Here is a 14,212-nt window from a genome sequence, read left to right as displayed (position 1 = left end):
CAACCAAAACGGGTTGGCGCGAAAAGCTCACATGAAAGGTTTGGCCTGGTCGCGTGCTGAGTGCGATCATGCTGCTGGCGCAGAGTGATGTCGCGCGGTCGGGTCGTCATTGGGGTCGGAGGAGTACGTCGAACAGCGGGCTAAGCTCCGGCAGATTTTGCACGAGGAAGGGAAGCTTGAAGCAAGGTATAAAGCAGTTTTTGATAAGTCTATGGACGGTCGGCTCCTTTGGCAACCTCGCCTGAGCCCTGGTGGATTGCAAAATGGAAAAAGGGGAAAAACAAGCCGGTGGGAATCCAAGTGATTAGTGTGAAGAAACGCAGCAAAAAGCAAAAAAAGCAAGGAAAAGTCTCTCCGTGTCTCCGGTCCATTTGGGTACGAAAACAGATGGGATTCGCCCATTGATGCCTTGCCTTGAAGTGCAAGCCACCAGCCTGCCGGTGTCAAAGCAAACGCTGTTTTACTTCACGCGCTCTTTGACGTAGATGATATTCAGCCAAGCGGCATTTTTGAGCGCGCTGTGGAGTTTTCGGCCCACGTGAGAGGATTCGTGGTAGGGTGGGTTTCGGACGCAACCGTAGCGAGAGCTTTCAATCGAGGGTTGATCGAGAGAATTGAATCGAGGATGTCGAGCTTTGGAAGGGTCTTGCAGACAAGGGGAAATTGTGCGGCATCGGAGGGGTCGTGACTGAGGGAGAAGGGGATCGATATCGAGGTTCCAGGTGCCTGAGCATCGCAAGAGCACACTCTGTGCGTGAGCGAGGATTTCAATTAGGGATGCGGATGTCGGTGTGCATTTTGAGCAAGATTTGGTGGGATTAGCAAGGCTCGAAAAGGAGGCAGCCCGGACAAGTTCGAGGACGGCTGACTGTCATTGCTGGGGACGGAGTCGTGCCGATCACTTGTTTTTGTCGAGCATTCAGGAGATGTAGCAGACTTCGCAGAGTTGGCTGCTGGACAGCTACTCACAGGTCTGCCACTGCGTCCCGAATGGACTGCAGTCGGGCGCAGTAGCGCTGAACCAACCGTTCGGAATTTCTGACAACAAGACTGGAGGATGCGTCGGGCGCCGTGAGACCACCAAAGTCATTCTCAATGCGAGATTAGTCATCGTAACGTCTTTGTGTGACACATTGTCGTGCTCCTTGTCGGCCAGGATTGCGGGAGTGGTCGAGGTGGATTAGAGGAAAGGCGATGAATCGAATTCCATTGCGCGCCAGGTTTGGGAGAGCTCGACTTGGAAGGTCATCAATGCGGAGGTAGGCGGCGAGGTGGAGTGCAGGCTGTATAAAATTGTCTGCCGGAACGATGTACAGCTTCTCCAAGCTTAGGGGGAGCCTTTCCAGGACGTCTTCAACCAAGTATGGATCGTCGTAAATCTCGTTGAGGAAATCAAACTCCTCGCCGTTCAGCGACTTGGACATGATGACGAGTCTTTGCAGCTGTGTGAAATGGCTGAAGTCGAGCAAGGTCTGTGGGTTGGGATTGTCACTCGGAAGGCGTTCAAGCCTCTGCCGATTGAGAGGCGAGCCCAGGCGCGGATGCACTGCTAGTGATAGTGTCTTGAGACTTTCCTCGTGGTGGTCGAGCCCGCGCAGTATTCCCACTGCTGTCCGTAGCTTTTTGGGGTGGTAAATACCCAAGTGCCACTGCAATTCCTCCAAACACTGAAAGCATGCTAAGAAGGCTTCTGCGGCGCCTTCTATTGAGTAATCTTCGCCAGCAATAGTGGTGTCATTGAGCGTAACGATCATCGGGCGAAACGTTCTGAAATTGGCCTGAGCAATAGTCCCAATGTCTTCGAGCACGCCGAAGCTGTCCAGAGTCACGTCCGTAATCTTTGGAAGCTTTAGCAGCCTCGTAAAGCAGTCGAGAGAAAGTTTACCACTGGAGCCTTCTGACGTGCTCCGTTCGACGCGCCTGAGGAATAGATATTCCAGATTGTGGAAACCGTGGGGAATGTTCATTGCCGGTAAGAGATCACCCAGGATCTCGAGCTGCAGATTCTTGATATTCGAGCAGGCCTGAAGTACCTTGCTGAGAATGCGGGGCTCTGACTCGTAGATATTGGGTTCAAATTGGTCCTGGGCGATACTTGCGTTTGCCAGTCGTGGGATTGCGTCAATTGTGGGTGCTCCGGGAAGGTACAAGTTGTCATCAAACGCGCTGTAGGCCAGGCGGAGAGCCTGCACATGGTGTGACGCTCCAGCCTCTTGGCTACAGACAGCCTCGAAGATTTGCCTCAATTTTGGGCGGCTGCTGCTGATCGAAATGCTTGGTGCCCGACAGAGGACCGTAATGATGTCGGCGGAAATCTTCTTGTGGGTGTGCAAAAGACTGAGTAGGTCATCCTGGCTCAAATACTTGCCGATCTCTTGGACTAGCTCAGTCGGAAGACACAGAATGGTCATGGCTTCGGTGGCGGAGGTTGGATCGGATGGAAATGCCATTTTGGACGTAGACGAGAGAGAAGACCGACGACTCATGAGGTATATTAGGTGCTCTGAACGAGGCGGCGAAGAGATGAGCACTCCCGGTCGGCGAGGTTGTATCAGTGCCTGAGGCACTAATGGCCTCAGGCATAAGTTTTCGCTATGCCATTTTCCTGTTGCGCGTCGAATACCCAGCACTTGCATCAAAGCATGCAGAAAAAATTTGCTGGCTTTTGAATGTGAGAACCAATTACAATGGTTGTATCCTAGAGCTCGTCCAAGAGCACAAAATTTCAATTGCTCCTCATGCGAGTAGGTGCACCAAGCTATATACAACCCGCTCTGGGCTTCAGCTCCAGCTTCAGCGTCAAAAGCAGGGGCGATTGTCTTTCTTATACCTCTGCGACATCACCATGCATTCAAACCCGGCAGAAAAAGCATGATTGATTGCTAGCTGTGGGCAATGATTAAACTTAGAAAGCTGCCAAGTTGTCCTGGCCAAATCAAAACATGGCGGTGGCATCAAATGGTTCCCATTGTGAATTTCGCCATGTACGCAGCTTGTGAGTTCAGCATCAATTCAAGCCCCTTTCAAAACGCAAACTATGTGGAGGTGAGTGCGTACAAAATCAAGGTTCTTAGCATATCTCTCCGCTGGCCACAGTCGCTTGCCAGGAGGCGCCAATTGACAATCGTAACAAAGGGGATAAGGCATGGGAGAAATGGAGAGAAATTTGGGGCTAGACAAAGGCAATGAGACAGATGGCGTTGCGTGGAATCTTCGAGAAAGCTGCCCAAACATCCATATTGAGACACGTTGTATACAAGCCTTTGCTGGTTCAATTGGAATTTGTCCTCGTTTCCACCTGGTAATCTGCGGCTTCAAAGACTAGCAACCGCAAAGCAAGCACGGTGCCTTTCGCCGTCGTCAACTGGCAGTTCATCTCAAACGCCGCCCGGGCTCAACCGGTAATCCAGGGATCCATGTGCCATACCAAAAGGTACAGTGAAGAAATGCTTCGGGTCGACAGCCATGACAATCAAGAACTTGTGTAGTCTGGGAAAGGAACAGAAGAAAGGCGCGAAGCTGACTGCGGCGCAGATGGAGTTGGGGCAATCGTCCAGTCGAGATGTGCGTGCCGACTTGCGGCAGCGGAATGCAAACACGACTGATTTTTGGAAACAACTAACCAAGCGAGCTTGTGAATCAATGGAACACCAGTTGGGGGAAAAAGAATACGGAGTCGGTGGGAAGCTCGAAGTGAATGGTGCGGCGCGCCCGATGTGCAAGGAGCGCGCAAGCAGTCGCACTTGCCAACAGACCCACGTCTGTGGCCTCCGAGAGATTGCAGTCTCGGGCTCTGATTCCGAAAGAATGCGGCCGCCAAAATAACACTCGCGCCATGCTAAAATTTCGCTCCGCTCGCCTGCCCGTATCGCTCCACCGCTGCATCTGCACACATCCCCAGCACTCGCTCTCTTCACACATCCCGGTTAGATCGCCTCCGAATCTCGCACGCCTTCGCTCCTGCCTCGTCATCGACGAAAAGTCCATCATCTTCTCCTATCGTCACAAATTTTCGGATTCCGACCTCCGCTCGTCGTCCGGAGAAGAAGCAATCTGCCCATCCAAAAGATCGTGGTGCGTGTTTCCTGCCGTAAGGACAGCAACCTCGACGTCCAACAGGCACAAATCGTCAAGCCTCGAGCCTGGAACCCCTGGAGGCAATTCAATCCTCAGCACCTATGGAGACGACTCTTGCGTCAGACCTGAAGATTTGGCTTGAAAATGGCCAGTCTCTTATGCCATGGCAAGGCTTTCGTCATGTAAACGCACTGGATATGACGCAGATGGGCTTTTCTGATCTCCTTACAGGACCGCGACCTGCAGATGAAGTCTGGAGATTGCACTTGTCGCTTCTCGAACGAGAGAATCGATAGGGACCCTCATCGTTCAGACTTCAAGTTCCCACTGTCGATCCGTCTCAAAATTCGGAACTGGGTCACAACATTACGTCTTCTCGTCACTCTGTTGACTGTCTGGGAGAGGGTCAGTGGTCAGCTACTACTCCTTCATCGCTACGACGGAACTGAAGGTGGACCACCGTGGTTCTCTCATCTTCGTATGCATTCGCTTTCCCACCCAGTCCAAATTGCTGCTCGTGCTAACCTTGATCCCAGAAGAAGATGAGAAAATTCGTCGCCGCGGCGAACGGTCATTGATTGGTAGCGTACTTTTCTCCTATCGGGAACCCGCAGGACGCGAACTCCGATTCCAGGAATCCTCACGCTTCAGAAGTTACAGCGCAGCACGAGCATACCTGTGTAATCCACCTTCATGAGAAATACGGCTTCCTCGCAATGCACGACGCGGACAGAAGCGTTCCTCTTGCTTTGGTCCGGAGACGCCGAGCGACTGCTGGCAGGAGTTGATCACATCTACCACGAGCACCCGGGAAACGAGGCAGTCGAGTGCCGGGCTACTCAGACCGAGACCATGAAGTACTGGACGCGCAGAGTCGGCGAAATCGACGGCATCCTGAACAAGAAAGAAGCCGGAGATTACAACGCGCCCGGTCTACAACGGTGATGAAGAAACGCAGGCATCGGACTGTACGCCGTAGTCGGATGGAAAACTGCAAGGATATTCAGGAAGGAGGAGAAGAAGAAACAGGGGGAGGCGAAGAAGGGAAACAAGAGGGACGAAGTCTTTTGGTCGGGTAGCCTTGTCGTTGCGAGCTACTGAACGTAATGCAGGTGGGCGCAGATCCAGCCGGGTAGCATGTTGCTCCTCAAACACCAATTCTCCATTCCCTCTCCACGTCATGAGTTTATTGGAGCACTTCGCGGCATATCACAACAGCTGCAGACGAGCCCTGCGTCAAGTACATCGACCCAAGCTGCGGCAGAGTCGGCTACGGCAAGGAAAAGGAACGCACTTTCAATCCTTCGGGGTTTCTGCAAATTTCCATTGACAAATGCAGGGTCCAGCGCTGCGTTGGGCGGAGGCGATAGAAGATGATCGAATCGGCCAAAGAAATCATCAACGTCATGACTCAAGATGGAGTGGAAAAAAGGTGGGACCGGGAAGGCTTCATCCAGTCGATGCAGCCAACCGGGGGTTTTACCGCTTGCCTGTCCATAGATCCAAAAGCCTGGCCATTAGGAGCGCCGCTCGACCAAATGCTTTCAGGTAATGTGTCACTGCCAAACCATAGCCTGGCATTTCCGGTTCGCTGACTTGAAAACGCTACCAGACGTCACAACGCGAGCACAAGGTACGGAAACTCAGACGCAACATCAAAGAAGAGACGACGGCAACCTGCGACGGACAACATTCAGTCCTTGCCCGTCAGTCGGGCCAACTGGAAAGATGCACACAATGCAAAGTCGGCGGAACAGCGGAAGACAAAGCGACGCAGAGAGTGCCCTCCATGGATGAAACCCATTTCGGAGGCCGAGTGGTCCTACATGCCTCCTTTGCTGTCGGCTCGGCCGTGGGTCGCATTCGAGTACAACGCCTGGACGGGAACTGAACAATGGCATTGTCAATCACAATGACATTGTCTGTATACCTCCATCGTCATAGAGGCGACGCATTGTATAGTGTCAGTATGTAAGTGTTCAGAAAGCTAAGCACACATTGCACTAGTACAACGCTCCTCAAATCGATCGGACACTGACATTGTCCATTATCCAGATAGCAGTTATAACGTTAAGCATTCCTTCATAACCCATTTCCTTTTCTCGTCAAGCTTCTCTATCCACTCTGCAAACACCCATCCACCTCCTACCAACACTTCCAACCACCTTCCTTTACCACCAGGTATCACATCCACCCAAACCATGTCCAGCATCCGCACTATCAAGGACGTTCAGGGCTGGGAGGACCTCGTCCACCCAGAGACCGGCGACTTTGTTCTCATCAAGGCTCAGTGCGACGACGAGATTGCTGTTCCCAAGGAGTTTGCGGCAGAAATTGACAATGGCACACGCACTAGGCCAACCCTGTGCGCTGTCTGCTTGGGAGAGTGGGTGGAGGACAGTCACGACACTTTGGAGGAGCTCAAGGAGATGAAGGAGAGGGGCGAAGTCAACGACAGTGCTGTGGTCAGGGCGAGAGACGAATGGCGCTCGGCCAAGGTAAGCCTCATGAACCAGATGCAGCTCGAAAATGCCTGGACTGACGAGGAAGAAGCTACGGCTCTCGAACCCAAGATGAGCGCAGCCTGGATGGAAAACCACGAAGGTCGCGACGGTACAGCGCTTACAATCAACGAGTGTCCTCAAGTAAAGACGTACAAGGAAACCGAGCCAGTCGCCGGCACCAAGCACGAGATTGAGGAGGACTCCTCTTCCTCCTCTTCCCCCTCCTCCTCGCCAGAGGAGCGCCCATCCAAGCGTCCGAGGACAGACTACTAGTTTCCGACTCCCGGTCCCTCAGCGACCGCTTTTTTCCCTTGAGCCAGGCACAAAACTGACCCGGCCAAGATGCCCCAGCTGCTCCGCTTCTCAAAAAGCTTCTGAAATCAGAACACGCGGACCTGGGATGTATTAAGGAATAGCCTGGCACTGTGATCTTGCCAGGCATTGCCACCTTAGTACTAAAGCGTACTATCGAGTTTTGTTTCTCCAGAGTTTTGTTTCCCCGGGTCTTGTTTTCTTGGGGTTTTGTTTTCCTACATAGCTTCGAATGGAGTTTTGCTTTCTCGAAATGTGTGAGCCAAATCCGTGATGACCAATGGCCGAAGACTGCCAACTGCCAACTGCCAACTGCCAACTGCCAACTGCCAACGTGCACGAAGCAGCTTGAGCCGCGAGGAGGAACTCCACAGTCCCACTGCGAGAGTGACTTCTGGCGAACTCGAATGGCGAGTTGCTTTCTCGAAGAAAGGGGTTGACAGTCTCGCTGAACAATGCCGCCGTCTTTCTCCCCTCCGAAAACGGACAGAACAACGAGGACCATCAATCACTGAACAAAGCGCGTTCCACAAACAGGGCGGACCCTCCCCACCTGGACTGGCGTGCAAAGCGCTTCCTGAATCAATTACGTGAAGACAGCTACGGAATTGCTACCCTCTGCTCGAAAACTGATATCATCTCTCCGAGCACTGACATACCCTGCCTGTTTGGGACTGGGCTCGAGCTACCTTCCTTGGATGCTGTCTGCGCGGACATTACTGCGTTTGAAGTTGTAAACCTTCGCCTCTCATTGGTCCTTTGACCTTACTGCCTCGACTAAAGCCTCAGTCCCATACCCCGGTAAGCTAGGTAGAGGAAGGTGCAGGACGGCCACGACGCATCCTCTGGTGAGTACTCAGGAGGTTACCTGCCTCCATCTTACTGGAGCAGCAACAAGAACAAAATGCAGCCATAATGAAATCTATCAGCGCAACAACAACCAGTGCAACGACATGGTCCAGTTCCCTGTCTCTGCTTCCTCTAGCCTGGTAAAATTTCGCAACCTTCCCAGGGGTGTTTAATTGGATTCTCGCACCAAGAAACTGCTACTCTCTGCTCGAAAACTGACACCATCTCCCGTAATACTCACACCCCCTGCCTATTTGGGACCAGGTTTGCGCTGCCTTGCGCTGCCTTGCGCGCTGGCTCCGCGCACTCCTCTTGCTATGTTTGAAGTTGTCAACCTTAGCTTCTAATTGGTCATTCGATGCTACTGCCTCTACCAAAACCAAAGCCCAAGTCTCATTCGCCCAGTGGTGTCACTGTCACGCGAGGAGCATTCGACGGACGTTCTGCCAACGAACTCCCATCCGTCGCTCTTTCTCCTTCTTCTTCCTCAACGCCGGTGGTCACTCGAAAAGCCAGGATGGTGAGCCTCCGTCGCAGCTCGCAGTCGCCCGCGACTTCCCACTTCGGATGCCCCGCGGCAGCTTCCGGGCAAAGACGCGCTGCACCTCATGACTGCTCGACCTCTTCGCGGCCGCAAGGACCTTCGCTCTCTCAACCCACTCCCAGTCAACATCGATACCAATCAACAGCGCCGGAGCATCAAATTCGTCAAAGCCTATTTTTTCGCACGACCACCGGCATCCAAAGGATTATCTCAGCCTGTCCGGGTTGGTCGTCTCCTCACATATGTGCCTCCGTCTCCTGACCCAGCTCGATCCAGACACCCAAACGAATCTTCGTCTCCTCTCCCTCACCGTACTTCATCGCCGGTCAAAACCTCCTGTCAGCCCGCATCTGCATCGAGCTGCAGTGGACTTCTGGACGAGCATCAGCAACTTCCTCTGCGTCGGCCAGCACAATACTCCAGTTCGTCGCCTTGCTGCCCCAAGATGGCCACGCTAACAACATGATTCTGACAGAGCTTTTCGACTCGCTCCGCTCCTGTCCGCCGAGTCTACAACCGCCAATATGAACGCAGAAACGAAGAACGCGACCATGCAATACCAGGAGAGTTTGGAACTTGCCGATCAAATGAAATTCTGGATCTTTTTCCTCCCCTTGATCGTAGGTGCCTTTCTCTTGGCGCAGGCGGCCTCAGACTACCTCATGGGCTGGACGATCAAATGGAAGTTGCGGCGCTACGCCATGACCGTCGAACCCGTGCTGCAATCGGACAACAATTCCACGCATGGAAGCCCCCAAGGGTACAAGCAACTGCCTCCGCCAGCGTACACTGTGCGATGGCACCGAATCGAGAATCCTGTCCGCGAGGATTCGCAGCTGCCGATTTACAACCGTAGCGGACATGAGGAGCAAGTTCATGCCCCTCCGAATACGCCAAATGGGGGCGCTGTACTGCCGGATGTCCCGGCTTACCCACTCCCGACTCATACTCAGTCTGCATCGAGACGCAATAGAGCGGCCGGCGTTTAAGATATTGATCCGGATGAACCCATTATCGGGCCGTTAAGAGGTGCAGAGTTCGTATTGAGGTCATTCGGAGTGTCTTTAAGAGAAGTGGCCGGTATTGGTTGACGTGTGGCGTGCTCGGATACGGTGTTTTGGATATTGGCTTCATTCCCTTTCCTCATCATCAGAGTAGCCCAAGAACAGCGGCAATTCCTATCTCTGGCAGAATTTCCTCTCATGATGTGAAGCAGCTGAGCCTCACAGATGATTCGTCTTCTTCTCGCACTAGGATGCTTTGTCCTCAGGGAACAACTGCGCAATTCGGCAGGGCATCTTCGGCGTATCACACACTTCGGCCAATACCTACCATCGCAAAAGACGTGAACCTCCTCCGCCAGTCCGGCCGCGTGTCCGTGCGAGCCAGCTTGCATAGTTTGGCGCACTTCGCCTGCGAAAAGAACGCCAGTAGCCAACTGACCCAGCAACGTCCCAATTCGTCCCTCGCAGACCTCTCCCTGGCCTTGCAACGTCCCGATTCCTCCACTTCCGACTAAGCGGGTGGGCCGACACAGATAGCACATCAAGAAAGCAGCACGAGGGGAGCAGCGTCCGGGAGTCTTGCAGTCAAAGAGCCTCGCTGTACATGTGGACAGGGCTTGGCCTCCGCGCCCCGTTCGTACTGTGGGTTTCACCGTCCCGGTACCATTCGCTGCGAATCGTAGAGGCAGATCGACACATTGGCAAAGACGAGCTTAACAACGAATAGTCTTGGTCAGTCGTGGTCCCTTCTTCTGCAACGGGCGCACGCCGCGCAGCGGAGAGATTCATTACTCGGCTGGCCACGAAGGAGTCTGGCGCAAGGACCGCGCAAGATGATGGCGTCGACCTGCACCTACTTACTCCTCCGAAAAACACTCCAATCAAGGCAATGGTGCGGCTGGAAATCATTTCGGTTGCCCGTCCCTGACACCTCCCTGCAGCCCGCGGACTGCAGGGCCAAAGTCACGGCAGTGTCTACGGCTTGATCACACCCACGGTTCGAAATGGATTGGTTGAACAGCTGGGCTTCCATTCCATCGCGGTTTGTATTGCTGCTAATGTACAAGTGTCCTGAAAACGTGATGTGATGGCTCTATGGGATACCCTTCTTGGACATCACCTCGTGATGACCCGGTCCTTTTCTTCCCCTGCCCCTCCTACCTACCACCAAGTACTCCTCTGAAGTCACTTCGCCAACCAGCCCAATGCTTTTACTGAAGCGTTTCAGCGCCACAAGTAACAACTTCATCGAGTGGCGTTGACAGGACGTGCTGCATGAAATTGACTTTCTTCGCCCGTCACCGCCTCCCCATCCTCTCCCTCTTCCCCAGCTCTACTCTTCCCCCCACTCGATCTCGTCGTCGCCGGCGAGCCCCGAACGCTGTAAATTGTGAAGCTCCCTTGCTCCGCCCTCCTCCAGTCCAGTGAGTCCAGCAGGGTCAACAGGACGTGCCAATCCCTGATTCAGTCCTCCGCCACAGTCACTCCACTCGCCTTCCTGACCCCCCCGACCAAATCGACCGTCTTGCAGATCAGTGCGATTCTCATTCGAGCGACAGGAGGCTGCGTGATGTATTGCCCACAGATCATGTTTCCCAAGTAGCTTCGGGGATCAGTTTGCTTCAGGAAATGGCTAGATTCTGATGTTAGAATGTGATTGAGTGCGCAGCGTAGGCGCATGAAGACTCCGCGTATGCTCTGCGACGGGCGAAGGGTTGATTCAGATGATCCGGCTCAAGTCTTGACGGTGACGGAGACGCGCTTGTGGGCCTTGGAAACCGCTAGAGATCGATCTCGGCCCCTTTAGCGCATGGCTCGTCCTTGTGGCTTATATAGGTGACCCAAAAGGCTTTGGCGACTCCCTGTTTTCCAAGCTTGACCTGTACCGTGTAGTTGACTTTGATGGTTTGGTAGTTGCCAAATCCGACTTTACGGTGCAGGACGAGGCTTGAGAAAAATTGGGTTGAAGACGACTTCGCTGGACTCGACAAAACGCAGCTCGTTCGCCTGCATGGGCGGCTCCGTGACTCAGGAGAAAAATGAATGAAAATGGTCTCGCTATACCGCTGTCTGCTCATGCTCTCCCCGTTCCTATACGATTCCCTTCGTGCCGGTCTCCCTCTCTCCTAACCCTCCAGCTTTCTTCCCACTACTCCCCCTTGTCAGTGACAAGGTCCGCCGCCTCCCCATACAGGTCATGAATTTCTTTGCCTCCGTCAACCACGAGTGCATCGAGCAGTGTGGCAAGCATATGCCACACCTGTACTCCACTGTTGACCACATCATGTATTAGAGATGAAAACAATTCTCATGCAGGCAAGAAGGGCCTGCGCGAGTAGTAATGAAAATGATAAAAATGGTCTTGCTATACCGTCCTCTGCTACCAATGTTGCCCGGTTCTTTTTATTCTCTCCGCCCCAGTTCCCTCCGTCCTCGCCCTTCCGCTTTCTTCCCACTACACCCTTTCGGTAACAAGGTCCGCCGCCTCTCCGTACAGATCGTGGATCTCCTTACCTCCATCCACAGCGAGGGCATCGAGCAGTGTGGCCAGCACGTGCCACACCTGCACTCCACTCTCCACCACGATCTCTCCTCCGGCCTTGCGCACGCCCCAGATGAACGTCTCTGTGTCTGAGAAGAAAGTGATTCTCATGCGGCTGACGGGAGGCTGGCAGATGAACTGGTCGCAGGTAGATTTGCCGAAGCCTTTCCAGAGATCAACCTCAACACCACCGTCGACGCATGGCTCGCTTTCTTGGTTGAGGTAGCTGACGTAGAAGGATTGTGCCCAGGCATCGTTTCCGAGCTTGACTTTGACAGTGTCATTGACTTGCGTAGCGGTAGGGGTTGCAACGTTGGTTTTAAAGCGAAGGGTGAGGTTGGACAGGATTGGGTTGAAATCCAGGTCGGACGCTTGAATGTACCGTGGTGCGTTCCAATCGTAAAGGTCCGCCAAAGGCACAAGTTCTCTCCACTGTGTCTCCCTGTCTCCGCTGGTGGTGGCTGGCAAGCGGCGCTGCTGAAGAGGGATGGCGAAGGTCTCTCTCTTGATACTGGGAGACTCCTTGATGATGGTGTTCCAGGCTTTTTGGGAGAGTCTGAGGTTGAGGAGATCGGTGGAAACTTCGGCTGCGGTGCTGGAGGTGTCGATGACGGCCAGCGCGATGAGCTCCCGCAGCTCTGCGACGCGAAGGACTTTTTCGCAAGCAGATGTCTTCGGGCACCTGGAGATCGTCAGCGAGAGAGCGGGGGCACGAATTGGGGGAAGGGTTACTCAGCCTTTTCCTGCTCATTGGTCAGGGGCATAACGTCATCCTGCCGGTCTTTGGACATCTTTGCCAGTTCCTCTTCGATAGAATTTTGATGGGATTTGTGAAGAGAACAGCTGCGTTTTTGATGGAGATGAGACCTTCAAGTTGGTGTCATGTCCAGAGAACAGAAGGTAATCTCTGTCGCGGGGCCTGCGGGCGAAAGTCATGTCGCTCGGTGGCCGCGCCATGTCGATCACTTCTGGTTACCATGACGACGCAACTGTCGCCTGCTTGTCGAAAGCAAGAGGCACACAATTCAAACTGTTTTCAAAGACAGTTGTGTCTGAAGGAGGTCTCAATGCGCCCTTTTGTTGCTTGGGGTTGTGCCTGTCAGGAGATCGAAAGAGTATTTCAGGGGTGGCGAGCTCGAAACCTTCGGTCTTTCAGTGAGCCTGCATTTGGATTTTATAAGCACATGATATAGAAACTTTGACGTTAGAAGTGGAAATAAGCGTGTTCATTACTGATGCACACGTGTATACAATCTGGGTGTGGCGCCGAAACGAGGGTGCGCCGCGTCTCCCGAATTTGCCCGCCAAAAGAACGACGCATCAAGCAAGAGCTGCAGACATCGCAACGATCAAGACCCATGGGCGGTCCAACAGTACCCTTTTCGACACTCCTCCAATTCTTTGCCATGTCTACTCTCAAACTCTCTTCATTCATCCTCCAAGGCATACCGTGCTCCCCGCCTTCCAGCGTGATGACTCTTCTTCACCCTTGTCGGCCAGCCCTGCGTAGACCGCGCGTGCAGACGATGAATAGACGCAGTGACGGCGTCGCTCAACTTTGCGCGCGCGTCGACGAGCAGGCGTCTCAGTATTGCTGGAGCTTGCCACAACCATGTCAGCCAGGACCAAGACAAGTCGCCAGAGCAGAGGTACCAGAGGGCGACCGAGCATGGCCTTCGCGGCCAGAGCGCGTCGTGTGTCGGTTGGGCGGGAGCTGATGCGGGCTGCGCTGGTGGAGGACCGAGAGAACACCATGATGTGACCGGTGCATTTCGCGTTGCTCGGCCTCGCGACGAGGTTGTTATGCGTATCCCTCGTCTCTCTCTCTCTTCCGCGATGAACTTGGATCGTGTCGATCAAGTATGTGGTGCGATAATTGCCGTTTTGGTCTTGCGACGACGGGACGAGGTTGAAAAGAAGGGGACTGGATACAAGCTCTTTGGCTTCGAGGTTGGTTGGTCTCGGCGATGTAGTTGTGCGACGGGGGAGCAAGCTTCTCCGGACTCCTGGTGTCCATCAGTTCGAAGATGCGACCGGCGGGGCTTTGAATCAGGCGCGGCAAGGTTGTGGTTGCTCCTTCTTGTCCTGCTGCCAATGTGTTTTGCAAGCGTCGTGTCGCGGATTCGGTCTGGTTCGCGGGATTCATCGAACAATAACGCGCCCTGGTCGGCTTGTCGCGCTGCATCGGAAGATTGAGTGCTGTTGGTCGATGGCTCCCAATGACCAGCGACTGGTCATTCGGGTCTTCTTTTTGCGTGGTGTTGGCGGACGGCGTTGCTGAAGCGGGACCATGTGCGTGTCTCTTGATTATGGACGAGTCAAAGGGTTGCCCGGTATGTGGATGCTTTCGCGTGTGTTTTGGAGACGACGAAGAATGTTG

General features: G+C 53.7%; 5 protein-coding genes across 5 annotated transcripts; 3 read left to right on the top strand and 2 right to left on the bottom strand.

Annotated features, from left to right (window-relative positions):
* Positions 1-1,103: 1,103 nt before the first annotated feature.
* BKA78DRAFT_357805 (uncharacterized protein) lies at positions 1,104-2,450 on the bottom strand (the record flags this gene model as incomplete). The annotated part of the gene is made up of 1 exon (XM_066892285.1): positions 1,104-2,450. One exon carries the CDS (start codon positions 2,448-2,450, stop codon positions 1,104-1,106), a length of 1,347 nt encoding a protein of 448 aa, XP_066738174.1.
* Positions 2,451-4,144: 1,694 nt separating this feature from the next.
* On the top strand, positions 4,145-5,022 carry BKA78DRAFT_384154 (uncharacterized protein; the record flags this gene model as incomplete). Its single annotated transcript, XM_066893092.1, has 4 exons — positions 4,145-4,259; positions 4,309-4,555; positions 4,614-4,757; positions 4,814-5,022. Exons 1-4 carry the CDS (start codon positions 4,179-4,181, stop codon positions 5,020-5,022), a joined length of 681 nt encoding a protein of 226 aa, XP_066738173.1. The 5' UTR covers positions 4,145-4,178.
* Positions 5,023-6,278: 1,256 nt separating this feature from the next.
* Positions 6,279-6,854, top strand: BKA78DRAFT_357803 (uncharacterized protein; the record flags this gene model as incomplete). Its single annotated transcript, XM_066892284.1, has 1 exon — positions 6,279-6,854. One exon carries the CDS (start codon positions 6,279-6,281, stop codon positions 6,852-6,854), a length of 576 nt encoding a protein of 191 aa, XP_066738172.1.
* A 1,552-nt stretch (positions 6,855-8,406) lies between these two features.
* On the top strand, positions 8,407-9,409 carry BKA78DRAFT_328731 (uncharacterized protein). The gene is made up of 3 exons (XM_066889617.1): positions 8,407-8,509; positions 8,563-8,708; positions 8,762-9,409. The coding sequence occupies exon 3, from the start codon at positions 8,811-8,813 to the stop codon at positions 9,273-9,275; it is 465 nt and encodes a 154-aa protein (XP_066738171.1). The 5' UTR covers positions 8,407-8,509; positions 8,563-8,708; positions 8,762-8,810; the 3' UTR covers positions 9,276-9,409.
* Positions 9,410-11,745: 2,336 nt separating this feature from the next.
* Positions 11,746-12,695, bottom strand: BKA78DRAFT_348068 (uncharacterized protein; the record flags this gene model as incomplete). The annotated part of the gene is made up of 2 exons (XM_066890577.1): positions 12,565-12,695; positions 11,746-12,514 (listed from the first exon to the last, which is right to left on the bottom strand). The coding sequence occupies exons 1-2, from the start codon at positions 12,621-12,623 to the stop codon at positions 11,746-11,748; spliced, it is 828 nt and encodes a 275-aa protein (XP_066738170.1). The 5' UTR covers positions 12,624-12,695.
* Between the last annotated feature and the right edge of the window lie 1,517 nt (positions 12,696-14,212).

The sequence above is a fragment of the Phyllosticta capitalensis genome (genome assembly GCF_038381095.1).
Source record: "Phyllosticta capitalensis strain CBS 128856 chromosome Unknown BKA78scaffold_14, whole genome shotgun sequence".
Lineage (NCBI taxonomy): Eukaryota > Fungi > Ascomycota > Dothideomycetes > Botryosphaeriales > Phyllostictaceae > Phyllosticta > Phyllosticta capitalensis.
This window is presented reverse-complemented; position numbering and strand designations above follow the sequence as displayed.